This window comes from Maylandia zebra, linkage group LG18 (genome assembly GCF_041146795.1).
Source record: "Maylandia zebra isolate NMK-2024a linkage group LG18, Mzebra_GT3a, whole genome shotgun sequence".
Taxonomy (NCBI): Eukaryota; Metazoa; Chordata; class Actinopteri; order Cichliformes; family Cichlidae; genus Maylandia; species Maylandia zebra.
The window spans coordinates 31,142,485-31,169,238 of record NC_135184.1 but is presented as its reverse complement, the minus strand read 5'-3'; the positions used below and the strand labels follow the sequence as shown (position 1 = coordinate 31,169,238).

General features: G+C 45.1%; 1 protein-coding gene across 2 annotated transcripts in view; it reads left to right on the top strand.

Moving 5' to 3' along the window:
* chd7 (chromodomain helicase DNA binding protein 7) overlaps window positions 1–26,245 on the top strand; it is a 75,257-nt gene extending 49,012 nt beyond the window's left edge. For both annotated transcript variants that reach the window (XM_004573985.4, XM_004573986.4), the window contains exons 13-41: window positions 951–1,194; window positions 2,140–2,316; window positions 2,463–2,606; window positions 2,689–2,787; window positions 2,941–3,115; window positions 3,196–3,412; window positions 3,894–4,089; window positions 4,227–4,394; window positions 4,546–4,725; window positions 4,817–4,927; window positions 6,055–6,266; window positions 8,182–8,381; window positions 8,671–8,830; window positions 11,248–11,337; window positions 13,004–13,107; window positions 14,801–14,930; window positions 15,111–15,226; window positions 16,945–17,347; window positions 17,459–17,667; window positions 17,759–18,742; window positions 19,102–19,268; window positions 20,232–20,486; window positions 20,660–20,830; window positions 21,204–21,437; window positions 21,537–21,752; window positions 21,898–22,038; window positions 22,144–22,248; window positions 22,332–22,512; window positions 22,614–26,245. In XM_004573985.4, coding sequence (XP_004574042.3) covers window positions 951–1,194; window positions 2,140–2,316; window positions 2,463–2,606; window positions 2,689–2,787; window positions 2,941–3,115; window positions 3,196–3,412; window positions 3,894–4,089; window positions 4,227–4,394; window positions 4,546–4,725; window positions 4,817–4,927; window positions 6,055–6,266; window positions 8,182–8,381; window positions 8,671–8,830; window positions 11,248–11,337; window positions 13,004–13,107; window positions 14,801–14,930; window positions 15,111–15,226; window positions 16,945–17,347; window positions 17,459–17,667; window positions 17,759–18,742; window positions 19,102–19,268; window positions 20,232–20,486; window positions 20,660–20,830; window positions 21,204–21,437; window positions 21,537–21,752; window positions 21,898–22,038; window positions 22,144–22,248; window positions 22,332–22,512; window positions 22,614–23,674 — 6,850 coding nt within the window. In that variant the 3' untranslated portion in view covers window positions 23,675–26,245. The remainder of the gene's footprint in view (window positions 1–950; window positions 1,195–2,139; window positions 2,317–2,462; window positions 2,607–2,688; window positions 2,788–2,940; window positions 3,116–3,195; window positions 3,413–3,893; window positions 4,090–4,226; window positions 4,395–4,545; window positions 4,726–4,816; window positions 4,928–6,054; window positions 6,267–8,181; window positions 8,382–8,670; window positions 8,831–11,247; window positions 11,338–13,003; window positions 13,108–14,800; window positions 14,931–15,110; window positions 15,227–16,944; window positions 17,348–17,458; window positions 17,668–17,758; window positions 18,743–19,101; window positions 19,269–20,231; window positions 20,487–20,659; window positions 20,831–21,203; window positions 21,438–21,536; window positions 21,753–21,897; window positions 22,039–22,143; window positions 22,249–22,331; window positions 22,513–22,613) is intronic.
* Window positions 26,246–26,754: the final 509 nt, after the last annotated feature.

The following is a 26,754-nucleotide window of genomic DNA, read 5'->3' as shown; positions in this document are numbered from 1 at the left end:
TGTTTAAGCCTTCCCATTGGCGTCATCATCTGTGCCTGAAATCACACCGCCAAAGTGTTCAGGAAGGCAGCTCGACACAAATGGAATTGAAATGACTGTTTTAAACTGGAGCTGTTGTGTTCTTCATATTTTTCTGTGGTGCTCAATTCAGGGTTGTTGTTTTTTAATATAGCGCCAAATCACAGCAACAGTTCCCTCAAGGCACTTTATACTTTTAAGCTAAAGACTCTTAAGCTAAAGAGTTCTCAGAACTCTACAGTGTTCTGGAGAAAACCCCGACAAACAATCCCCTATTAGCGAGCGTTTTGCGGTGCTGAGATAGAAGAACTCCCCTCCAGCAGAACCAGGCTCAGGGAGAGGCAGCAATGAGCAGTTGGTTAGGTCAAAGAGAAGAAGAGAGAGAGCATAGGGAGACAGATGATCACATCAGTGTATGCACACATAATCCCTGTCAGGTGAAAGCTTAGCCTCCAAACTGGTCAGGAAGTTCTGTTCGACACAGTTTTTCCTACTCTAGGCCCTGCACTCGGAAAGAGTAGTTATCTCTAATATGGAGGTCACAGGCACATCAAGAAGGGGAAAAACTGAGGGGCTGGATCAAAGACCAGTATAGCATAAAAGTTGATTATTGTGAGCTGTAGAGCACAAGAATAAATACTTTGAGCTAGAAATAAGCAGATCTCCTTTAGACCTCTGTTGTGCTTTTATGTGCACCAATGTGAATAATTGTCATTTCAGTCAAATCAGTCAAATCCAACAGGAGAGCTAACACCCAAATATTTTCCAGCTTTTTTTGTCATTAGAACACTGATTTGGAAAACAGATTTTCCAAAGGGGTGAAGCAATGTAATAAGCAAAGAGCTTATGGAAGACTGTTTAAGAAATTTGTGGTCAGTGTGCGCAAATACAGGTGATATAAAAGGCGTCTGTCTGCCTTTGTCCCCCCACAGACGTAACTGTATCTTGGCTGATGAGATGGGTCTGGGGAAGACCATCCAGTCGATTACATTCCTCTATGAGATTTACATGAAGGGCATTGAAGGGCCGTTTCTGGTCATTGCACCGCTCTCCACCATTCCCAACTGGGAGAGAGAGTTCAGAACCTGGACTGAGCTCAACGTGGTGGTCTACCATGGCAGTCAGGCCAGCCGGAAGACCATCCAGGCCTATGAGATGTACTACAGAGATGCACAGGTGAGAGGGAATTAAACATTTAAATATCAAATACCTTTTCCCCTTTAATACATTTGCCTTGTACTATAAAGCAAACCTATTCAAACATATTCGGGGTATCCTCCTGAGCTGGATAAATGTTCACACACAGCTAGTTATCTATTCAATAAGTTATCCCCGGGTTTCCTCTGGGTTTGACATTAGGGGTGCAATTAACAGCATCATACCAGTAACAATTATGGAGACGTGTACTAGTAATAGAGTTGCTTATGTTTACCTTTAAATCTTTAAATCCTGCTTCATAGTATAGGCTTTAAAGTCAAATATTTCATTACGCAGCTAACATATTTGTGACAGCTTGTATGAGGAAAAATGAGAAGGATCATAGAGGTGTAGATTAGGGAGGCAGAAACAGGATGCTGCTGTGTGAGAAGGTCTCTAGGTCTGAACACCACCTCAGCTAGCTGGGGATGGACAGCGCTCCTCTGCTGCATAAGCTCTTTTAGTCCTCTAGCTTTAAGCCGGAAACTGTAAGCTCTTTTTGTGCAATGCTGCTAACAGCTTTTAGTGTAACCTGTGTCACAGCAAGCCTGCGAAGCAGCATTTTAGTGTGCTTGCCTAGCTTCTTGTTCATAATCCAGACTGGGGTAATCCTCAAGGTCGTGCGGAGCCTATCTGCTTTCTCACATGCACCAAATGCTTGGGACTTTTCCAGGTAGATCTTTACAGATTATGATAGCAAGAGGAGGTTTTGGGGCGTTTGACCTGGTTTGAATTAAAAGCTGCATAACAACTAGAAATACTCAAGAAACAACACCGAAACCAGATGCTCAGGTGAAGACATCAGAGCGTTAATGTCCAGACCTTTTCTGTTTCAAAGTCTGTCTTTGACTCGCGTTTGCAACAAATGGTGACTGTTTTGTTGACCTTCATGCTTTTCCTCTCTTTTTTTAATCACTTCTCCAGGGTAAAATAATAAAGGGAGTGTATCGGTTCCATGCGGTGATAACAACTTTCGAGATGATTCTGGCTGACTGTCCAGAGCTGCGCAGCATCCCGTGGCGCTGTGTGGTGATAGATGAAGCCCACCGTCTCAAAAACCGAAACTGCAAACTACTGGAGGGACTCAAAATGATGGACATGGTGAGTGGCAGATGTATGTGGTTGTAATTTTCTTTGATTCACAGGACCAAAGGACAAATGTGATTTTCTTCAGTGGGTTAAAGCTCTGTTAACATTTCCTGCTTGCATTTTTAGAAACTCTAAATCTTTCTTCACCGTCTCTCTAGGAGCACAAAGTTCTGTTGACAGGAACTCCTCTCCAGAATACTGTGGAGGAGCTCTTCAGCTTACTGAACTTTCTGGAGCCGGAGAGATTCCCATCTGAACAAACATTCATGACTGAATTTGGAGACCTTAAGACTGAAGAACAGGTAACGGGGATACTCTGCTGTAGGACGACTTTTCATGTTTGCTGAATTCTCACTGCAGTGACATGTCCTTTGTGTATATCAGGTTCAAAAACTGCAGGGCATTCTGAAGCCCATGATGCTCAGAAGACTGAAGGAGGATGTGGAAAAGAACCTGGCCCCGAAGGAGGAGACCATAATTGAGGTAGAACCCTTTTACCAGAACAGCAGTGATTCTGCAGTTGCTAAACAAAGCAAATATAATAAAAGGGGGGGAAACATTAAGCCCACTTCAGTCCTGGCAACACTGGAGTTTGGAATTAAAATGATTTGAATAAATGACTTTTTGTTTTGTTAGGTGGAGCTTACCAACATCCAGAAGAAATACTATCGGGCCATTCTGGAGAAGAACTTCTCTTTCCTGTCCAAAGGAGGGGCTGGAGGGGCTGGAGGCGGAGGAGCCAGTGTCCCCAACCTCCTCAACACCATGATGGAATTGAGGAAATGCTGCAACCACCCTTACCTCATTAATGGTACATACTCAGCTCCCCAAAATGAAAGAATGACTTTGTAATTCTCAATGTTTGTAACTGTAAACTTGTTTGTTGCACAGGAGCGGAAGAAAAAATCATTGAGGAGTTCAGGGACTCCCATAGTTGTGGGGCAGATATGCCAGACATGGCCCTCCAAGCCATGATTCAGGCTGCCGGAAAGCTGGTGCTCATTGACAAGCTGCTTCCCAAACTCAAAGCTGGCGGTCACAGAGTCCTGGTGTTCAGTCAGATGGTCCGCTGTCTGGACATCCTGGAGGACTACCTCATCCAGAAACGGTGAGAAGTTTGCGGAAGTTAAATATCAAGTTTTTGTCAGCATGGTTGTATCCAATACTCGATTTACCCAAAAGTAACTCACTGAACTAATTGCGGATGCTCGTGTTAAACATGACTAAAGTGTCAGATGATAAGGTTCGACTGCTCTAAGCACTCGTGTCATGCAGATATCTCTAACTTAATGAACTCGAGTACAGACATCTCGCTTTGACTCGTACTGGAATGCTCACATGTGCAGTGAAATGCAGACCGAGAAACAAAATGGAGCGTCACTTTTCAACATCAGCTTTCGGCAGAGCAGAACAAAGAGAGGATCTGCATTCCATCAGGTTTATTTTAGCTGCGATGAGCCATTAAAATATGGTCAGACTGGCATTGCAGGCCGCTTGAGACAACTTCTGCTTCTGCTACAAAACTTGTACTGCTGTGTGCAGTTCCACTTTAACTGTAATTGTGACCGGTTGTCTTGCTCCGTGTCCAGATATCCATATGAACGTATAGATGGTAGAGTTCGTGGTAACCTGCGGCAGGCAGCCATCGACCGCTTCTCTAGACCAGACTCGGATCGTTTTGTCTTCCTGCTGTGCACGAGAGCTGGAGGACTCGGCATCAACTTGACTGCAGCAGATACCTGCATTATCTTTGACTCTGACTGGAATCCCCAGAATGACCTCCAGGTACACCCCCACCCCCGATGTGTGCTCTGAAATAAATCTGCGCTGCATCTTCAATCATCTCCAAATGAATAGTGTCCTTGAGAATCAACAGAAAAAAGCAGAAATGTGTTTACAACTCTAAATGCGTCTTCTTCCAGGCCCAGGCAAGGTGTCATCGTATTGGCCAGTCCAAGTCTGTCAAGATCTACCGCCTAATCACCAGGAACAGTTATGAGAGGGAGATGTTTGACAAGGCCAGCCTGAAGCTGGGACTTGACAAGGCCGTTCTCCAGAGCATGAGTGGACGAGAGAATGCCAACAGCGGGGTGAGACCTCACACCAGCGGATATATCCACACATAACAGCATCAGTCCACTTTAAAGTTCATCCTTCAGATTATCATATCCTTCTTCTTTGGGTTAAGCACCTGACCCTTTAGAAAGAGAGAGGAAATAAATATTTTCCGTCATTGTCCAGGTCCAGCAGTTGTCAAAGAAAGAAATCGAGGACCTGCTGAGAAAGGGAGCGTACGGAGCTCTTATGGACGAGGAAGACGAAGGCTCAAAATTCTGCGAGGAAGACATTGACCAGATCCTCCAGAGACGAACGCACACCATCACCATTGAGTCCGAGGGCAAGGGCTCCACTTTTGCTAAGGTGACAAAAAAAATTACAGTGGGGCGGGGGGGGGGGGGAGAGAATCTGTATATGAAAAATAAATCGCTAACAAGTGTTCCTCTGTCTGCAGGCTAGTTTTGTTGCGACAGGCAACCGAACAGACATTTCCCTGGAGGATCCAGACTTCTGGCAGAAATGGGCAAAGAAGGCTGAGCTAGACTTGGATGCCATCAATGGACGGGTACTACACACATGTGGCAAACACAAGTACCTGGCGTCTAACACACCACACAGGAACATGCAGTGTAGCCATAAATCCACAGAGAACCGTCACACCATGTATCTAAATACTTCACAAAGTTGAGGACACAAAGCTCTGGGCTGAGTTCTGTTATTTAAAGGGGGTTACAATAGTTATTGGTAGTTAAATAATGTGAGACGGCTGGAGAGTGAGACAGTCGGGACAGAAGGGAGGTACAGAGAGGGGGGAGAGAGATTAATATTGACAGTTGGGAATCTCCTCTCTTCCTTAATTACCCATGTTTCCCTGCTCGTGTGTGTGTGTGTGTGTGTGTGTTTGAGCGAGAGAGAGTAAGCTGCTTAGCTCCACTTAACAGAGCACAGATGCCTGGAGGGTACAGAGATATCACTTAGGCTCGTGCTCACACATACACGCACAGAGACACAACCTCCGTCACATTCTTGCACACACACACACACACACTGAGCGCTCTGCTAACTGGCAGCTTTATATTCCTGCGTTCCTTCGCTCTCTATATCATTGGCCTTTTTTTTTTTTATTACACCCCCTTCCCCCTCGTGTGCGTTTCTCCCTCCTGACGACTTCTTCTCCGTGCTCCCTTGCTGCCTCTCTTGTGGAGGACCCTCCACTGGAACACTTAATCCAGCTCTACGAGCATGAATACAGGCCTCTCCCCTGGGATTTCTTATTGTACCGTGTTAAAATGGAAATGACTGCAGCTCTGTGATAATTGTGGAACTAACTACTGCCCTGTTTGTGCATATTAATGGGATTGCAAGTGGGTGGGGGTGGTTCAAATTAATTGAACAAAAATGTAATTCATTAGACAACATAATTAATGCCAGTTTATGTTTGAGCTAGGCAGCAAATTTCTCAGTATCATGTATGAAACGTGGGGCCAAATATCCAATTATTCAGATTTGGTTCAGGGGGATGCCATGTATTCAGGAATTGGAGAAGTCAGAATATACACGAAATGTACAAATGGGGCCATTTTCATGGGAATAAAGCAGACAGTGCTCTTCATATTTCAGGCCAGCTGTAACTGAACATAGGTTTTTAATAAAGTGACAAAAATTATTCAAACAAAACTCTTTTGTCTCCAGAACACGCTGGTTATCGACACACCCAGAGTGAGGAAGCAGACACGGCACTTCAGCAGCGTCAAAGAGGAAGAGATGCTGGAGTTCTCAGAGTTGGAGAGCGATGAAGATGAGCCCAGCAAACCCTCATCCAAACCACGGCGGCCCCAAGACAAAACGCAGGGCTACCCTCGATCAGAGTGCTTCAGAGTGGAGAAGAACCTGCTGGTCTATGGGTCTGTCACATCTTCATGTTTCTTGTTGACTAAGTTCAATGGTAGCTGCTCTTTAGCATTCTGTTAGCGCTCCCTGCTACACTGCTTTCACATAAATATGTAGTGGACCTTGGCACTCCCCTTGATCTAAAGCAAACAGCTTTAGCTTTTGGGTCCAAGTTTTTAGCAGCAACTAGTAGATTGCATATCCCTCTCTCTGTGACAGGAAATTGTAAAAAAAAAAAAAAAAAGAACAATAACCAGGTTATTGTGGAGTATTGCTGAAAATAAATGGCTGGATGTAGGCTGTGTCAGCATAAACTGAGGCATAACCACATCTTGCATAGGGAAGGGAATAAGGGCTGCTTGAGTATACACTGCTGTGCAAACTAACCTTATCTTACGTGTGCAGTATTAAACAAGGCATAAAGTACCACACATGTCAGCAACATTTTAAATATGATTTGATGATGGTAGCTGTGGTTCATGAGGCAGAGCAGGTTGTCTGGTAATGCACATGGAGTGGAGAAGACAGAAATCAGTGAAGTCAAGGCCATTGGATCTGCTAATCAGTGCCACAAACAACCATGCACATACCAAACATTCTTATTCTGCTGCACACAGTGTCCTGTGTTCACTCAACTTTAACCTCGACTGTATTCAACAACGGTCTGTAAAGTCACATATATGAGAGCAGAATACTACACAGTGAGACTGACATACTTACCATGGAGACTGATTATCTGGCAAGCCCTTCCATTTTCATGCCTGACTTGAATAGTCAGTGTGTGTGTGTGTGTGTGTGTGTGTGTGTGTGTGTGTGTGTGTGTGTGTGTGTGTGTGTGTGTGCGTGCATGCAATGAACAGTGGTGCTAGTGAGATGTCAGCGTTGTTATTGTTACAGTCTAGTCTCGTGGCCTGAGGCTGTAGGACACACAAACACACTGTCTGACTGGGCCAGTCGTCTCTGCTCGCCGCTCTGTTGTCTTTTCCCATCATCCGTCTCTCTCGCTCGTTGTCACCCACCATTTTCCCTCTTTTTTTAAAAGGCTTCAGATGTAGGCTGGTGCACATGGTTCATTGAATATTGGGAAGCAGCAGCAGTGGAAAAAAATTTTTCAGTTGAGAATAAGAGTCTGAGCATTCCCGGCCACCACATCAGCCATTAGGTTGGTTCCACTGTGGAAGTGGGGGGAGATACACTGTGGTCCATGAAAACACTGTGATGTCTGCGTTACACTAGTTGGATGCCAGTAATGGTTAAGTAAGCAGAATGGTAGGAGGTACAGCATAACGGGAACCCAGCAGTCATTTGTGTGTGTTATGCTCAAATGGGAACCTTATAATTACTGCACTAAGCCCTGGGGGGGCAAAATTGAGGTCTCAATGGCTACAGGCTGCTTTTTGAGGGTTAAACCGTAGTGTTTGAATGAGGTTAGTGTAACACATTTGGGATGGTTAGGGTAAGGGGCTAGTGAAAATATGTCAACAAGTGCCTCCGCAGGGATAGTGGCTGTGTGACTGACAGAAGCGTGTTGAGGACTTGTCTGTACGTTGAATTCATGATGGATCGTGGGAGCCACAGAATAGTGTAGCACTTAATTATGAACGGTTTGAGTTTTAGTAAAAAACAAATGAAATAAAATTAAAATTCAACAAATGAACGTATTTATTTGCACTTAAATTTCTGACCAAATAAAAGTACCATTTTAAAAACGCTCAAGTTTCAATCAGTATTTTTTCATCCCATTGTTGGTGGGAGGGGTTGGTCTCCCCCAGAATTCCTGCTCCCACATCCAAGAAGTCAAGTTCATTTTCACAGAGCAATAGTGATGTCTGCATTTAAACTAATGTTGGCCATTAAATATTGCATATGAAAGACTGGCATAGATACTGACAGAGTGGTGGCATTCATATTTCCCTTCAATGTCTCCAGTTGGGGTAGATGGAGCGACATTCTGGCTCACGGCCGCTTCAAGCGCCCGCTGAAGGAGAGCGATGTGGAAACAATCTGCAGAGCCCTCCTGGCCTACTGTCTGTTACATTACCGTGGAGATGAAAACATCAAAAGTTTCATCTGGGACCTGATCACTCCGAGCGAAGATGGGACCACAAGGACGCTTACCAACCACTCTGGTAACACACGCCTTACACTCAGCCCTGATTGCACTAAATATACACTGTAGGCAGTTTTAGGGCCTGCTCGGTGGTTACTCGAGCGCCCTGAGAATTCAGGGCCTGGGGAAGGAGAAGGAAAAAGAGAGGCCAAGAACAACAAGTGGAAACAGACTGCAGTTGCAAAATGCTGTCATGTTTTCTGTATGAAACTGTGCTGACTTGTTAACAATGTATCATAAAAGTTGAGAGGTCGTTATTTGTAGACGCCCCTGACTATTGCCTCACCATCTTCTGTCTTTCCCTTTAGGTCTCTCAACCCCTGTGCCCAGGGGCAGGAAGGGCAAAAAGGGGAAGCCCCAGGCCCCACCTCCACAGACTCCGCGTGCTGATTGGCTGGCTAGCTGTAATCCTGACCACTTACTGCAAGAGGATAGCTACAAGAGACACCTGAAACATCATTGTAACAAGTTAGTCCGTTTTTATGCTTGTCACATGACAACTTTCCACATCATATCCTGTGTTATGATGTTGACAGACACAATCTTTGTGGCGTGTCGGCTAGTCATGCACCTCTTGATTTTTGTAAGTTGATGGCACGGCCGTCGCTGCTGGGTTGAAGACACAAGTGTACGATGTGGCAAATGTTTGAAAACTAGAGTTTGTGGAAAGAACTTTGGGGGGGGGGGAAAAACACTGCTGCTCCTGATCAGTGCGTATGACGCAAAATGGTCAGAGCAGCAGCACCTATTGTTTAGGAGAATAGTGCAGAGGCTATAAATGGCTGCATCTATGCGATAATGAAGCGACCCCTGCGGAGGGTGTATTGGCACTTCCCAGACATCTAAAGGCACGTGGCACATCAGGGCAGCTAGTGGCCAACTTATGTTGCCAGCAGCACGAAGGCATTGTTGTGGGTAATGTTCATTTAGATGGAAAGTTAGTGGATGGTACTGTGGCTTTAAAAACAAGATGAAGATGAAAAACAAAACTTTAACGGATGTAGCAGTCTCATGACTTCCCCTGTCGCACACACACTGAGTCATTTGTGTGTGGTCAGCTCTCTCTCCTGTTGTCAGGGAGATATGCTTCCTTGGCCTCACGATTCAATTCCAAGGGTTTTTGGTTTTTTTTTTGTCTACAGGGGAAGTTTGTGTGTGCATGTGCATGTGTGTGTTTTTCTGGCTGCATGCCAGGCCAGGTGCTAGGCAGGCAGACCTGTTGGAAGTGGGTGAAAGACACACATAAACACAGACACGCACACATACACACACTTGGGGGTGATTATGTGGTGCCATCTGCTAGGCTGGAGCACAGCGTTGTGTGGCTAATCAGACCTGGCACATTGATGGATGAGCACACACAGCCTGCCAACAAACACACACACTCTGCAACTTGTGATGCCATTGATGCACAAACACACAGACATGCTGCAGAATGAGTTGCAAATGACTGTCTTCATACACCAACCCCCCCCACCACCACCACCACCACACACACACACTCACACACACTCTTCGCTGCCTCTCCAAACTTTGCGTTAACTCCCCTTTCAGCATTCCTCAGTCCTTTCAATCCATCTCCTCTCTGCACCAACCAACCTAACCTGGCTGTCCTCCCCTTGTGTCCTGCTCCAAACATCCTTACTGACATTAAATCCTGGTGACAAATCTTGTGACAAATGTTTACAGTGAGCCAGATCTCCCAGATAGCAGCATTTCCAGTGTCAGGAGATCAAATCTGATTCACAGTGTTTGGCTAAACTGATTCATGTTACATGTTAAGGCGTTCAAAGCTAATTATCATACGGAACACGTTTCATTCTTTTCCAGAGATGACCATAATTATTTTGTCCTTAGTGGTAGCAAATGCATAGGAACTATATTTTATATTGAAACATTTGAATTGTATTTTCAAAAGAGAGAACATTGTAACGCAAAATGTGAACCATACTAAATCTCTTAAAAGATCCTTTATTTAATACCAGTTAACTACAGAAGATGATTCAGTTTAATTTCTTGATCTTATGACATTGTCTTGTTCTTGTTTGTCACATATTTATTGCTTCTTTTCTAGGGTTTACATTATTTTTGTATCTGAAGCCTCATGTTCAGGAAAAACAAGCAATTTGAAAATGTCATGGGAAACTGAGGCATTGTGATGACATTTAATATGGTTGTTAATGGCTATTTAAAGTTTTGAAAATAAATCACTATCAGGCCAACTGAGTGTTGAGGTGATGGCTTTTTACTAGAAAATAGCACACAACAAAATGTATCTTCATCCATGCTCGGTTGGTGATGCACTTTTGGTGCACGCTGTCTTGGCTGCAGTGCTGTCTGTGCATTTAAATCCTCATTTTAAAGCTTTGTAGGCACATTGTCAATGCTGCCATGTATGTATTAGCTTAATGAAACCTCGCTAGCCACCATTTGGCAGATGTGCCATTCTATAATGATCCTTCACTTCACAGACCATCCAAAAATCTGCTGCCGTTTTAACTTGTTTAAAGAGTTTTTTGTTTTTTAAGTACTTACCATCTCATCTTTTGATAAACAAGCTTTTGTTGCCTCTCCACCTCTGATTAATGCCTGGATCCTATGTTTGCTTTCAGAGCTTGGGTTCACAGTGTCATTCACATCATATCATTGCATTGGGAGACTAGGAATATTGGTTGTTTATAACGGTCACTAGTGCCTCTGTTTGTTTTTCCTTTTAAAACTGAAGAAGCATTTGGATCCAGAAATCCCATCAAACACTTGAATAATGGAAAAAGCAATTAATAGAGGGTTTGAAAATGTTGCCTCATTACGAGTTTTTTTTTTTTTTTTTTCTCCACCAGTACGTCACAAAGCCTCATTGCTAACTCTGTCCTCCTCGTCCTCAGGGTCCTGCTGAGAGTGAGAATGCTGTATTATCTGCGACAGGAAGTCATAGGTGACCAGGCTGAGCGCATCCTGGAAGGTGCAGACTCCAGGTCAGTAGACTTTCTCAGTGCTATTTTCTAATTCTTCACTTTATTGGACAATATCTTTACACACTACAGAAGACTGATTTGCACGCACAAATCTTTGTTTTGTGTCTTTTGTTGCTCTCACGAGCCCGTTCTAAACTATTTTGGCATTGTAAATAGTCTCTCAAAAGTTCAGGGATCTTGAGCCTGATCCGTGATCAAATTTAATTAAAATGCTGTAATTGACATAAAAGACACACCCAAGGCCCTCTGCCTTTGTGAAATCTTGGTTTTCCTGCATTTTCTCATGAGGATGTTGGATGCGAGTCAAAGGAAATAAACACAATAAATACCCTGTGCATGAGAGTATTATTCCTAGAAGAACTTTGAGAGGAATGGAGAGGCTTCAAGTATTGGATGCATTATGAAAGTGAGATGAGAGGCGGATATTTATATGAACTTGTGATGAATTATTACTAAAGTATATTTCAGGCTGTTCTAGTGGCCTCTTTGGCAGGGTTCTTTCTATTCTGACAGACACAACACTCAGTTACTTTATCAGGGGACCGGTCCTTTTATCACACTTTGACCCATTTAGAAGTTCTTTGACAAGCTGTTGCCTATTATGATTTGGCACAAGGCCTCATGGTGCAGAGGTGTGGATGTGAAGGTTAGATATGCTGCTCACCTCAGCAGTCAGCTTCATCTTACTCTGACAGCTCCTTCATGGCTTCCTCCTTTCTTTTCTGTCATACTACCCTTTCCTTGCCATCTGTCCATCCCTGCCTTTTTCTGAAGTGCACTTTAGTCTCTCATCAGCTCCCATCCCCCTTCCATCACGCTGCCACCCAGATGTGAATGCATTTATAATGTGGAACACATGCACTCCATGTTGATCTCTCTCACCCCCTCTTCTCTGTCCCTCCCCCTTCAGTGGCTACTGTGACTACCGTGTGTGTGTGTTTGTGTGTATCAGCGCGTGCCAGACGTGAGCATACGGGGTGCCATCGTGCCAACATATGCCAGGGGGATTTAGCATGCCAGTCTTGGTGTGTGTGTGTGTGTGTGTGTGTGTGTGTGTGTGTGTGTGTGTGTTGCCAAGGCTGGGAATGCTGCTGTTTGCAGAGATAAGGGACCATTTCCCCAGGTTTTTTTTGTTTGTTTTTTTTATATCCTCCTGTCATGCTCTGTCTTTCTGCTCCATTGTGTATTGTACCCTTTTCTCTCTGTAACTAGCTGGAAACGCCATTTTCTTTCCATAATGGATGCATTTTATTTATTTATTTTTTGTTTTGGCGCTACAACATAGAAGAGCTAAGAGTAATTGAAAGTATTCAGCTTATTTACAGGCATGGACAAACCAGATGTCTCAGTCTGGTTGGGGGGAAATGGATTTAACCCACCCCGCCCCCCTCGCATGGTCTAAGGCTGAGTTTAGGCACCGTGATGGTAGCATCAGTATGTTGTTGTTCAGTTGTATCAGGGTATCTTAGTTGAGTAAAATGAACCTACATACAGCTTTACTGTGTTTTAATGCTTGCTTACAGCTGATCGAGCTTCAATGGTCTATCGTCTCAACCTCAGCCTTTTTCTCATGCTCTGTTTAAAATTGAAATAAAGATTGATTCAGTACCAGATCAAACTAAGCCTGCAGAGTTTATTTAGTTGACATTGTTTATCTCTGCCACAGTGTTTTGGACATCTGGATCCCCCAGCCGTTTCATGCTGAGGTGCCGGCTGACTGGTGGGACAGTGAAGCTGACAAATCCCTGCTCATCGGCGTCTTCAAACACGGTAGCTTTTTTTCACGTTGCCTATACACACAGATCCACACCCTCCAACATGGCAGCCATGAGACTCTCAGATAACATGTCAGCACCTACAGACAAACTCCTGCTGCATCCAGGCACAGTGAGCATCACAGAAGCACACACGCGCATGCACGCACACAAACAAACACTACTGTCGAAAGTATTCGTCCCTCCCACTTCTGGTGCCACCAGTTGACTGGTGTTGCTATAGTGATAGCTGTACGCAGCTGGCCGGCTTGGTGTGCTGTTGGGAGTGTGATTGATGGCTACTTTCGCTACTGACTGTGTGTGTGTGTGTGTGTGTGTGTGTGTGTGTGTGTGTGTGTGTGTGTGTGTGTGTGTGTGTGTGTGTGTGTGTGTGCGCGCGCGCGCGTCTGCATGCTCTGTCTTAGTCTAGTTTTAGAGTTTCAATAAGAAAACCTCAGTTAACTGTGGAACTGGTTGTTTAGTGCATCATTAATTGACCAGTGGGCCAATGTTAGGTGCAGACTGCGTGTGTGAGTGTCAGAGACTGACGGGGAAGAGTTAAGCGTGTGTGCACGTTGTGGATGGAGACCCTCATTCATATTAATTTGGCATAATTCTCATAATTTTTCCATCATTGCCACCTTCTATGATTCAATTAGGACACTCACACACAGGAATACAAAAGGGCTCACCCGTAGTTAATCATAATCCTCATTCACTCAGGAGGGCCTTCGGGGGGGGGGATATAAAACACACACAGGTTTGTATGCAGACACAGATTGTGCCACACAAGACAATGTTACACATATGCACAGAAAGAGTGATAGCCTATAAAGACCCCAATGATTAAGTTTGGCTGCGGGCACAGAGGTGTGTGTGTGACAGAGATTGGGAACAATGTGTGACATCTCTCCTAATTGAAATGTGGTGGAAAGAGAAGGAATAAGGGATAAGCGAAGAGGTGGTGCGGTTGTTACTGCAAGCCTCCTCTTCATGCTCCTCCCTCCCTCCCACCCTCCACCCCACTCTTCTGTATTTTCCTCTCATTCCTTCCATTTTTCTCACCCGTCTTTCTCTCTCCTTCCTGATGTGTCTCGGTAGGATCTGCACATTCTAATCTGTTCTGCCTGAACGCTCCTAACGGACAAACACGCACAGTTTCTCACACTCACTAGCTCACTTTCACAGACTCCACGACACACACACACACACACACACACACACACACACACACACACACACACTCTTCTCTCCTTCTCCTTTCCATCCCTCCTTGCTCCCCCCCCCCCCCCCCCCCCCGTTTCCCCCTCTGACACAAATGAGCACCTGCAGGCTCACTTGGATAAGCAGACACACACGGGCAGAACATGGGCAAGTGTACACACTCAGAAACATGCACACACGGACACACAGACTGTCTTGTCAGCAGCTGGCTCCTGGGGTCTGCCCTTCTGCTGCTGTTTTTGTCTATTCCTTCATTTAATATGAAGTGTGTGTGGGGGGCATTCTGCCTGTTTAGTATTGAGCTAGAAAGCACGACTTCTCTCTCACCCACCCTTGTAGGAGTTTGCCCGTAGCTGGGTGTGTCTTGAAGGGAAAACCTTTTAGTTATTCTTTTCCAGTTTTGACTATTCTAATCTCTATCCTCCACACCTGCAGGCGTCGATTTCTGGTGTCTGTATTTCTCATGCCTTTCTCTTCCTCTTCAGGCTATGAGAAGTACAACTCAATGCGTGCTGACCCCGCCCTGTGTTTCTTGGAGCGAGTGGGCATGCCAGACGCCAAAGCCATTGCTGCTGAGCAGAGGGGCTCTGACATGATGGCAGATGGTGTTGAGGGGTAAGAAAGCAGGCTTCACTGACCAGCAGCTCTTTACTCTCCTGTCCTTGTAGTATTGTCTGTTTTAGTCCCCATCTCTGTGTTTCATTAGTCACATTGTAATGCCCTTTGAAGTTTGTCCAATTTCCCACTCTGTTGTAACACTTAAGCTTCCTAAGTTTTCCCTGTGACTTTCAACAGTGAGGATGAGGATCCCGAATACAAGCCGCTGCGGATGCCCTTTAAAGACGACATGGATGACTTCACCAACTCTCCACTTGATGACAAAGATGAGGGTGTAGAGGGAGAGAATGAAGGTAAACTCCATACAGACAAAGAGGGGAAGGGGTGAAAGGTGGCTTTAACGCACCTACTGATTAATTTAGTAGGTTCCCATCAGTTTATCGCAGGGGTGATTCTAGGATCAGAGCTTTGGGGGTGCTGAGCACCCAGAGAGCTGCCCATCCAGGCAAGGTAAACTTTACTCGTCACAATGAGACTTCTTCCCCATCTCTGTCAGTCCCTGCATCCTTAAATGTCTCCAGTTGTCCCGAGTTCCCTCTGACTGTCTCCTTGATGCATTTAAACCCCTGTTCCTCCCTGTTCTCATCGTCTGTTGTCTTCATCTCCATTATCAGTCATCATAATTTTACCCTCTAGTTAGTACCTTGGGTTCAATATCGGCACATATGACAAAATAACCAGTTTCTCTCATTACATTTCAAACAGGACAGTGGTAACAACAGCAGGCTACGGACAATGTTAAGTTTTAGATTTTAAATAGGCTGTATACATTTCAATGGGAGCAACAGGACGGTCAAATGTCGCTGATTTTACTACAGAGCAGGACGAATTGTAGGGTAGCAAACATAGTCGGGAAACACGTTTTCAACACAGCAGGTTACCTGGTGTAATGTTTTTCAGCTAAAAAGAAACATGGTCTGACTCCTACCTAACTATATAAAGAGTAACTGAAGGTTAAATGCAGCTAATATGTCCTGTTTTAAGGCAGGCACGTACACCTCCGCTCCGCTGCGTCTCAGCCACCATCGCTCTGGCAGCAACAGCGCTAGAGCCAGAGCAGGGGAGAGGCAAGCTGGAACAAACTATTTTGGGAGGGAGGAGGGGTTATCTATACTTTTGTTGTTAAAATGTTCCATCTCAATTCAGTACTGTATGCTTTTTTTATACTTTTAGTAGTATGTCCCAAAAACGGCAAATATTGTCAAAAAAAGTAAGAAATCTTTGGGGGTGCTTTGATTAATTTTGCTGAAGCACCCCCAAAAATGGGCTAAAATCGCTCCTGGTTTATCGTAAGATCAGTTGACTTAAACCCTGTGGATCGTTTAATGGCGTTAATCTTCTTCCTCTTACCTTTTCACACATAAAAGCAGGTTGAAAAACCTAAAAAAATGCTTCTTTTTTTCTAATGAATTAATGTCCAGAAAGATCGGAGGCGAGCAAAAATTGTTACTGTCCAAAAGTAGTTTTTGACAAAGTGCTGACTGACTGAAACCATTTGTCATGTGGTTTAATTACAAAAAATGAATTTTCAAATGAAGCCGTATTTTATTGGAATAATCTATATTATTGTAGGGTTTTCACCTTACAGTCTAAAGTGCCTCGAGGGAACTGTTGGTGCTATTTAAATAAAACTGAACTGACTTGAATTCTCATGTGTCTTATGAGCGTTGAAGCACCACCTCAATTCATCCTCTGTGTTTTAATTCCCCCTCATTTAACTCGACTTCATTCTGATTTGCTGCCTCTCCGGAGTAAAACGTTGCTGATATCACACATCCAAAAGTAGAAAAAAAAACGAGTGCATAGCAGACTGAAGCCTGAGCTTTTGGCTCACAGGGATTACTTGTACAAACTTTAACCATGTTCATTGAGACAGAATATTTATGACTGCAAAAAAAAGATATAAAGCACAGTGAGCTGCCATTACTGACTATTTATGGTACGCTTTGCCAGAAGCAGCACAGTATAGAACAACTATTCAGACGCTGAGATCATTTCTTCTCTCCGGTAGCAAAATCAGATGAAAACAGTCAGAGGGCTCCTGCTTCCAATGAGCGCCTCTACTGGCCAGCAGCCTCAGCTCTGACAGCTCGTCTGCGCCGCCTCATCACCGCCTACCAGCGCTCCAACCGGAGAGAGCAGCTTCGCCAGGAGGCACTCAACCGACCTGATGGCCGGCGACGAAGACGCAGGGAGTTCCTGCCTTCAGTTGGTATGGTTACTGAAACGGGAGGAGCAGCACCTTACATCCAAGATGGCGCAGGGATGTTCATGGCAGAAGGAAGCCCATATTTGGCTAAAGGAAGTGCTTATTTTGTCAAAGGTGGACAGTTTATGCCAGAGGCATCTCCAGTGTTGAACGCCAGCTCCCTGGTGTCTGAGGGAGCAATGTACTACAAGGAAAGAAGACAGAGGTAGCGTTTCATTTATTAGCAAGTTATTATTTATTGAATGCTTCTATGTTTAAAGAGACAGTGACTCCCTAACAACAGCCCCCAGTAATTTTCTTTACATTTCTTTTTCAGATGGACGCGTCGTGAAGAGGCCGACTTCTATCGCGTTGTTTCAACCTTTGGAGTCGTTTTTGATACCAAACGTCAGAAATTTGATTGGACGCAGTTCAGAGCCTTTGCTCGACTGGACAAGAAAACAGACGAGAGTTTGGAGAAGTACTACTATTCATTCATCGCCATGTGTAAACGGGTCTGCAGAATGCAAGTCAAGACTGAAACAGGTAAGGTGGACTTATGGACACGTTTCTTGAGATTGTTTAAACTTGAGTGATGTTTATTTTCCTAATTCTTGTTTGCCTTATTTGTCGTCAGAACTTCCAGACCCGACTCTGATCATTGACCCCATAACAGAGGAGCGTGCCTCTCGGACCCTCTACCGCATCGAGCTTCTCCGCCGCATCCGAGAGCAGGTCCTCCCTCACCCTCAGCTCTCTGAACGCCTCAAGCTCTGTCAGCCTTCCCCAGACCTTCCAGAGTGGTGGGAGTGTGGCCGCCACGACCGGGACCTCCTCCTGGGTGCTTCGAAACATGGTGTGAGCCGCACAGATTATCACATCTTGAACGACCCAACCTTGGCCTTCCTGGAGGCCCACCAACGCTTTACCAGCCAGCGAGGAGCCAACGTTAGCATAGGAGCCTCATTAGAGATCACCAAAGCTGGGATGGGAGGGGCAGAAAGTACCTCTGCTCCGCTCCTAACCCCTGCGGAACTGGCAAGTGCCACAGCTGCTGCCAAAATTGCTGTCAATGCAACAAAAGAGGAGGAGGTGGAAGAGAAGGCTGTAAAGATGGAGGACGAGAAAGCAGAAATGGTGGTCGAAATGGAGGAAGGGGATGCCAACAACATTCCGTGTGCTAAAATTGAAACTCCCGATGAACAGAAGGAACATGAGGGAGAGATCAGAGAAGATAAAGATGAGACCGCTGCATCACAAAGTAAGGAGATCAAGAAAGAAGAAGAGGTCCAGCCAAAGGCAGAAAACGAAGAGGAAGAAGTGCACAAAGAAGAGCAAAGTGGTGAAGAAGAGAAGCTAACCAATGACCAGGACAAAGACCTGACAGAAGAGAAAAACGGCACACTCGGTGACCAGAAGGACACACTCGCTGAACTCCAACACTCCTCTCCTAAAGTGCAACCAGCTCAAAAGACTGCAGAGGAGGAAGATGGAGAAGAAAAGGAGAACCCAGAGTCTCCTAAATCTCCAAAGTCTGCTGACACAGAGAAAAGCCCAGAGGAGGAAGAGGAGGAGAGGCTAGATGAAGATGACAAATCGGAGAAGTCTTCTCAGGCTGAAGGTATGAGTGAAGGCCGAGTTAGTGATCTGAGCAGGGATAATGTTGAACCATGAGTTCTTCGCCTCATCTCTGATAAAACAAATCTAACTGTAGCTTGCACAAATTTCTCTCATTTCACTTTTGTGTGTTATGACCCTTTTGCTACTGACTTTATTTGCCCTGGTTGTCAGTCACTGTTATTGCTGGGCCTACACTCGGTCACAGGCTCATTAAAACCCTGACGAGTCATGAGGGGAAACACCAGAAATAGGCCCGAGTTCCAGGGGCGAGAGGGAAAAATGAGTTTAGCTCCCTCGATAACAATTCAGAATGTCTTTTTAATTAAGGCTTGTAGCATGACTTTCCTTCTCTCGACACAGTGAGTGCTGCGTCAGAGCAGAAGAACTTTGACGAGGAGAGCATCGCATCTCTGAGCACCTCGGCCCGGGATGAAACCAGAGACGGCTTCTGCCCCGACGACCTGCCTGAAACCTCTGCATTGCAGGCTTTACAGGACCGAGCCTTTGGCTTCTCATTCTGGCCTAAGGTGAGTCTCAAATACTAGCCAGCGGATACAAACAACGGAGGCTGGAATTACAATATAGTAATTTCTCACATGTTAAAGTGAACAGATTATTCGACTACAGCAGCTTTTCCTGACTCACATTTTACGATCCAGTTTAACTTTCTGCTCCAAGTTTTTAAAGCAGACCCTTTTCTGATTGGCCACTCCTTGGCATATTAGGCATATCTATACCCATGACGTCACATACCCAGTCTCCTTTAATTTCAGGAATTTCGATTTCTAAAGCAGTAATTCTGTCAGCACATGAATCACATCATGCACACAACACAGTAGCTCTGCTTTCTTTCTTTGCTTGGCTTGGCTGTTCCTATGCAGTCACAGTACTTAAACTCAACCCTTTGTATAAACATTCCACATTAAGTCTGAACTGTTAAGATTTGTCAAAAAAAAATTTTAATGTGCCCCCTCTTTTTTTTTTTTTTTTTTCTATTTATATATATATTACTTTTTTTTTCATCATTAATCTTCCCATAATGAACTGAACTGTCCTCCAACTGAAACTGGACCTTGTAAAAACCTACAACTTAAAGTTTGAGGAATTCTTTATGCTATGTACTGATAGTTTTTAGGCCAAGAAATAATCAGAACCAGCCCTACATGAACTGCTTACCAGAAGGAGGATTATGCCTTTTGATCTACTGCAAGGCTTTTAATATGAAACATCTGTGCGGGAAGTGTTTACTTGACAGTAGCTCAGCAGCAATTGTAAAAACAGCGAGTGATTGGAAAGAATTACAGAAGAGAGAGAGTTTTCTGTTAGATTTTTCCCCAAAATGTGCTGAAATATACTTTAGAAAACTGAAACATAGTCTGATTCTCAAGCAAAACCGTGGTTCTGAGAGATTTACAGTACGCAGGAAATGAAGCTGACAAAGGAACTGACAGAATGATCCATCACCTCACCCGGTTCTCTCTTCCACTCAGGATCGAGTGATGATCAACAGGATGGATAACATCTGCGAGGCCGTCCTGAAGGGCAAGTGGCCTGTCAACAGACGCCACGTATTCGACTTCCCTGGCAACCTCCTGCCAGGGCACGGCTCCTCAGCAACAACAGCGGCTGCAGCCATGGCGACCGAGAGCCCGCTCCAGAGGCGGAGCCTGGCTGAGCTGACAATGGCCGGCATCCATACACCATTTAGTGGGAGTGAAGATAAAACACTATCACCTCAGGTTCATGTGAGTGTTTGCACACATGTACACTAAACAAGTTCAACAAATGACGTTACCCATTAATAGTATTCTCAGTTTACCATCATCATGTTTTTGGAAATGACGACACTGTGCCGAGCTCATATGTGAAATGCAGTTTTGGAACAGAAGGAGGACTGAGTGCTGACCTATTATTGCAGGAGGAGACTCTGAGCCTGACGGTGCCTCGACAGAGAAGGAGGAGGAGGAAAAAGATTGAGATTGAGGCAGAGAGGGCAGCCAAGAGACGTAACCTGATGGAAATGGTGGCACAGCTGAGAGAGAGCCATGCTGCTGCCGAGTCCCAGAGCCAGGCTATAGACCTCACCAAGGTGCTCACTAACACGTTCAGTCTAGTTACTAGCTCTTAACGATTGAGTCTTACTGTTGTTAAACTAAATCACTTCAGTTTTGGCGGGCTACACAGTTGAGCTCAGTCAGCAGTCTTAGCACATCAGCTTGTCTCAGTTCCAGCCTACATCAGCTGATGAAGTCAGCAGCATTTCCTCTAATGTGTATGATGTTACACGCCTGCTGTATTTGGCCTCTTTAGCTTTTGTGTGCTACTACAGAGCCATAAAAATTACTTCAGAAGGAATGCCAGTCCTATTTTAACTGAACTGGTCCTGACAGAATTACAGATTTTGTATTAATGTTTAAAGTGTAAAAGTTGATGCATTACAACTGATCTGATCTGATCTTCAGGGTATGCCCCATCACCACAAGGCCTCTCCCTCACTGACCAGCTTCTCCAGTGCCCTGGTGACAAACTCCTCCCTCAAGGCGCAGATGGATTTGCTTCAGCAAGGCCCAGCGACTGGACACAGAGCCAACGGTTCGCTGGAGGCTGACCTGCCTGTCATTAAGAGGAGGCGTGGCCGCAGGAAAAATGTGGAGGGTTTGGAGCTGCTGTTCATGGGCAACAGACGAACAGAAGGGGTATGTAGGAGGGCAAATGTGGTCATTTGTGTCATGCACACAGATGTGATCCTTGTACAGATTGTCAAGGTAATCTTTCCTTCTGCGTCATTTTTTCAGGATCATGCAGATGGGCCAAAGGTCTCAGGTGTGGAGGGGCTTCAGGATGCTTCACGTGTCCACAAACCCCGCAATGTCTCTGAGCAGAGCCCCAGTGCAAGATCTCTCGCCTCAGGCAATCTGGAGGAAGAAGAGACGGCGGTTTCCAACAAAGAGCTCGGCGAATGGCTGAGGCAGCACCCAACGTACACCATGGATATGCCTGGCTTCACACCAGTAAGTCCTCTTGTTTTTTCTGCATTTTTATTTGATAATTACTGTGGATTAAAGCTCAAGCGAGATTATCACTTGATGGATGTTGTGCTGCGACTTGTGGACGCGTTTCTTAAATGTGCCCTGTGTTGTTTTCTTTGTGTTACAGAAGAATGAGGACTTGCTGCTGTCTCCGTTCTCTAAGCCTAAGCAGAAGCGCCATCGTTGTCGAAACCCCAACAAGATAGACATCAACACACTGACGGGGGATGAGAGAGTGCCTGTGGTCAACAGAAGGAATGGACGCAAGGTAAGCTAACACTGCCGCACTATCACTGCCTCTCCAAGATCGTCTCTTTGTTTCAGAAAAATGACATTTTCAACACCAACCTCACTTCATTTTCCTGTTTTCTAGATGGGCGGAGCCATGGCTCCTCCAATGAAAGAGCTTCCCAGGTGGTTGCTGGAGAACCCAGAGTTTTCGATTGCTCCTGATTGGACAGATATTGTCAAACAGTCGGTGAGTAACGAAGGCACAACCTACACTTGGTGATAATGTAGTTAACTGAAGTTTTTACTTTAAAAAAATCCCTGTCTACACAGGGTTTCCTCCCTGAAGCGATGTTTGACCGCCTTCTGACCGGCCCTGTAGTCAGAGAGGAGGGCGTCCGCCGTCGGGGGCGTCGCCCCAAATCTGAGATCGCCAAGGCAGCTGCTGCTGCGCAGGCAGCTGCTGCAGCTCAGGCTGCACAGGCTTCACTGGCCACGGCTGCTTCATCAGCAGGTACGAACCAACCAACCGTCTGGCATGTGGATCAGGCAGGAGTGTGTCTCAGTAGACTGTGTGTTTGAACCCTCACTTACTGTATGTGTCTGTGTCTGCAGGAGGCATCAACCCTTTGCTGTTGAACAGTCTGTTTGGAGGGATGGACCTGTCTTCTCTCCAGAGCCTTCAGTCTCTCCAGTTGGCTGCAGGTCTGATGGCCTTCCCTCCTCCCACAGACCCCAAACAGGCCGCTGCCAATGCCGCCGCCGCTTCCATGCTGCCTCTCATGCTGCCCGGCATGGGAGGCCTTCCCAACATGGCCACCGCCCTACCCAACATGTTCAGCCTCGGCGGGCTCTTTGGTGGTAACCTGGCAACAGCCACAGCCGCTGCCCCAGCTCCACCCAACTCCACAGCCACCACCACAGCAGGCAAAACGAACGGAACAGCCGAAGGAGAGGGAGGAGACTGTGGCGAAACGGCAACAACAAAGAGGAAGAGGGAGGGAGAGGAGAGAGATGAAGCAGAAAACCGCAATGAGGCGGGAGAGGACGAGGAGGCAGCTGAGGGAAACGATGAAGGAGTGAAGAAGGCAAAGAGGAAGAAGATGGAGAAAGAGGATGGGGCAGAGAAAACTGAGGCATCCCTCAGCGAAGACGCCGTGGCGCCTCAGATCCCAGCTGCCGATTCGTCAGCAGAGGCAACCATCAACGGTGACGCTGCCACCCTGCTGGCTGCGGCTGGCATGTCTGCTAACACCCTGGCATTCAACCCCTTTCTTCTCTCCACCATGGCCCCTGGTCTCCTCTACCCGTCTATGTTCCTACCTCCAGGCCTTGGAGGGCTCAGCCTACCGGGCTTCCCCACCGCCTCCAACCTTGCTGAACTACAGAATGCAATGGCTGGAGCGCTGGGGGGCAGTGCTGGGACTCCAAATGTCCTAAGAGACCAAGAGAAGGAGGACAAGAAGGCAGATCTGAAAGCGGCAGCAGAAGAGGAGGAAGAAGAGGAAGAGGATGAAGAGGGAGGAGGAGAGAGTGACTTAGCTGAGGAGAAGGAGGGGGAGATGAGAAGTGAGGCTGATTATTCAGCTTTAGAGGATGGAGGGATGGGCGAGGAGGAGGAAGAGGCGGCGGCAGAGGAAGCAGCAGCATCTTCACAGAAGGACAAGAGTGACTGAACTAAAATACAAAACTGACTGGCCTTGGACATTTCTTCACCTCCTCCACCCACCACGTTTACACGCCTCCACCAGAAATATCCAAACTATTATAAATTCTTTTTTTTTTTTTCTTTGCATTGTTGTTGATGATTTACTTTCACTTTGTTGTTTTTTTGGCCAGTTATATTTCCTATGCGTCAGAGAGAACGAGGTTTGTGCGTGTTAAGTTAAATCTTTCTGATCGATAGTGTAGTCAGGGAAAATCCTCACAGCCGCTCGCCGAGTGCTCGGCTGCTCTTCAAAGACTGTTTCTTTTTGTTTGGTTGGCCTGTGTGCGCACACTGTGAACGGTGCACCCACGCTTCCCTCCCACAATCCCTCAAACAAGACTTCACAAGGGTTCCAGTAGTACTACTATTATTATTATTATTATTATTATTGTTATTATTATTATTGCTGCTTTCAGCTCTCAAATGTCTTTTTTTCTTTGCCTCCTCCTTTTTTCCTTTGTTTTTTCGTCTGGACTGTTTTGTTGTTGTCGGCAGCATCTCATCAAAACGAGAAGCATCCCCTGCCAACACTTTTTCCAGCGTTTAAGGGGTGTACTGCGAAGTTGGAAGAGCCTAAAGCCAGAAACTACACTGTTTTAGGAAGTCTGACACAGAATATTCAGTCAGTGAGATTCTTTTAATTATTTTGCATTGGTGTCAAAACCTTAATGCAGATTTATCATGTTTAAATTGATTGGTTTGAGGTTTATCATCTCTAATGTGTAGCCATCACCTGAGTGGTAGAATAACTACTTAACTGACTGTACATTAAGACGGATCACATTTTTGATCACTCACACAGCCTTAAGCAGAAAGGGTCATGGAAGAGTTGAACCGTCTCATTCAGGGTTTGAGGTTGCTTTGCAGTGCACCCCCGTGAGCTCAAAAGAAAAGGAAAACAGCATTACAGCTAACCCGACTGTCTGTCTGACAAAGCTGCTGCAAAAGGAATTGTGGGTAATGGAGTTGAGCTGTTCTGAGTAAGAACAGATTTTAAGTTCTCACATATCAGACCAGGTAGATGTGGAGGAGGAAACAAAACCAGACTGGCCTAAAGGAAGAAGAAGGAAAAAAGAAAAAAGCTCAGTCTCACACACTGACTTCCACAACACACACATCCAACACGTACTTGATCATTAGCTGCACACGCTCTTTCAGGTGTCCACCACTACACACTCACACTAACCCCTTTCTCTGTCATGTGACTGTTTCTGGGAGGACTGTTTCTCTTTGAGTGTACGTGTGTGTGCTTGTGTGCACACTGAACCAATACTGTTAAACCCAGTCCCACACTGAATACCAGTCTCCGGTCTTTCCATTGCCACATCTCAAAACCTTCCTCCCGCTTCAAGGCGCCTGGTTTTGGCTCAGGGGGTGACGAGCGGGCTGGGTCTGACACCAATCAGGTTTTCTGATTGGTCCACTTCGAGCTGCTTAATCCAGGCGTCCTCATTTGGGAGGCTTCTGTAAATGGATTTTAGAGAAGTGGTCTACAACGGGATGCGATGCTTCAGGTTTATTCTTTAAAGGGGGGCAGCATGTTATAAATGCTTTGTTTTTGTTCTCTTCACCTCCTCCCAGTAGTTCCAGGCCAAGTGCTGCTCCCTGGCGACCTTCACTTTAAAGACTGTTGCTTTAGTCACACACTGACACCAGGCCTGGCCAACGCAGGACTGAGACACATTTTTCAGCAGAGTTGGAAAATTGCATTTTCTATATGAAGTTCAACTCTTCTCACTGAGTATGTTTGAAATACTTGAAAAAGCGCAAGCGGTGCTTGATTTTCCGTTCCCCCCCTGAGGCCAGTTCAAGTGTCTGATATGAATCAAGTGCTGCGAGTGGTTCAGATATTTGAGAGTACATTCAAAGACACACACTGTGGCCAGGTCTTGTTTTTTTTTTTTTTTTTTTTATATTAAACATTTGCTCTCACAGCCAGCCCAGCAGATGCAGAGAGAGGGAAGTGGGTTAGAGGTGAGGGGAACACCTTCCCCATCAAAGATCCCCGTTCTCCTCTCTAACGCTGAGACAGCAATAACCAAGGCAGCTTTTGAATGTTCCAGCATCACTCTCCCAACACACACACACACACACACACACACACACTATAAATAACCACAAGTGTCGTATGAATAGAAAAACAAAACTAAAACTGTAAATGATGACAAATAAGTACTGCAATCAATTTTGTCTCACGCTGTTCCTGTTGATGCACTGGTGTTAAAGAGTTAAAATAATCAGGTACCTTTATTACTTAGCTACTTTTCTTGAAAAAAGGACTTTTTGTTACTTTTAGCCAGCAAGCTGAAGAGCATTACCTCAATTCTTATCTAGCCTTGAAGTTTACAGACATACCATGTAAATGTTTTTTCCTCTTTTTTTTTTTTTTTTAATTTTTTTTTTTTTTTTTTTTTTTTTTTGGTGTGTGTCTTTTGTTTTTTGTTTTTATTTCTTTTGTTTTTTGAGACATCATGTATGATGAATTGTAGCTATGATGCTTTTAATAAAAGTGAATCATGATATTCGCCTAGGAAACCAATCCTCAGCCTGTGTCTCATCATTTGCCTCCCTGCACTTGAATAAATGTTCAGGGTTTTTTTTGTTTGTTTCTTTTCTTTTTCTTTTTTTTTTGTCTTTTATAAGAGCTTGTGTGAAGAAACTAATCTCTGGGAGTCATTACAGGAAGTTTTGTTTTTCCTTTACAAATGTTAAAAGCTATAGTGTTGACCTTTGAGTAAAATTAAAGTTGGTACCAAAAAAGGGCCTCACTTATAAAAAGTTAGACATGTTTTTGTTTTTTGAGGACTTAAATGAAAGCTGAAGGGACCAAAATATAAGATTAAAGTTTGTGGGGTTTCTTGGTTTTTTAAATGGGACTCTTGTGAACACGCCACCAGACTGAGGACCTGTCCAGGGTGTGCCTGGCCCGACAGCTGGTGTAGGCTCCAGTCCAGTGACCACGGATTGGTTAAATGTAAGAAGATGGATGTGAAAGCCACTATAGTAGACTCACAGAAAATTAGCGCTTTAATAAAAGTCCTGATTTCT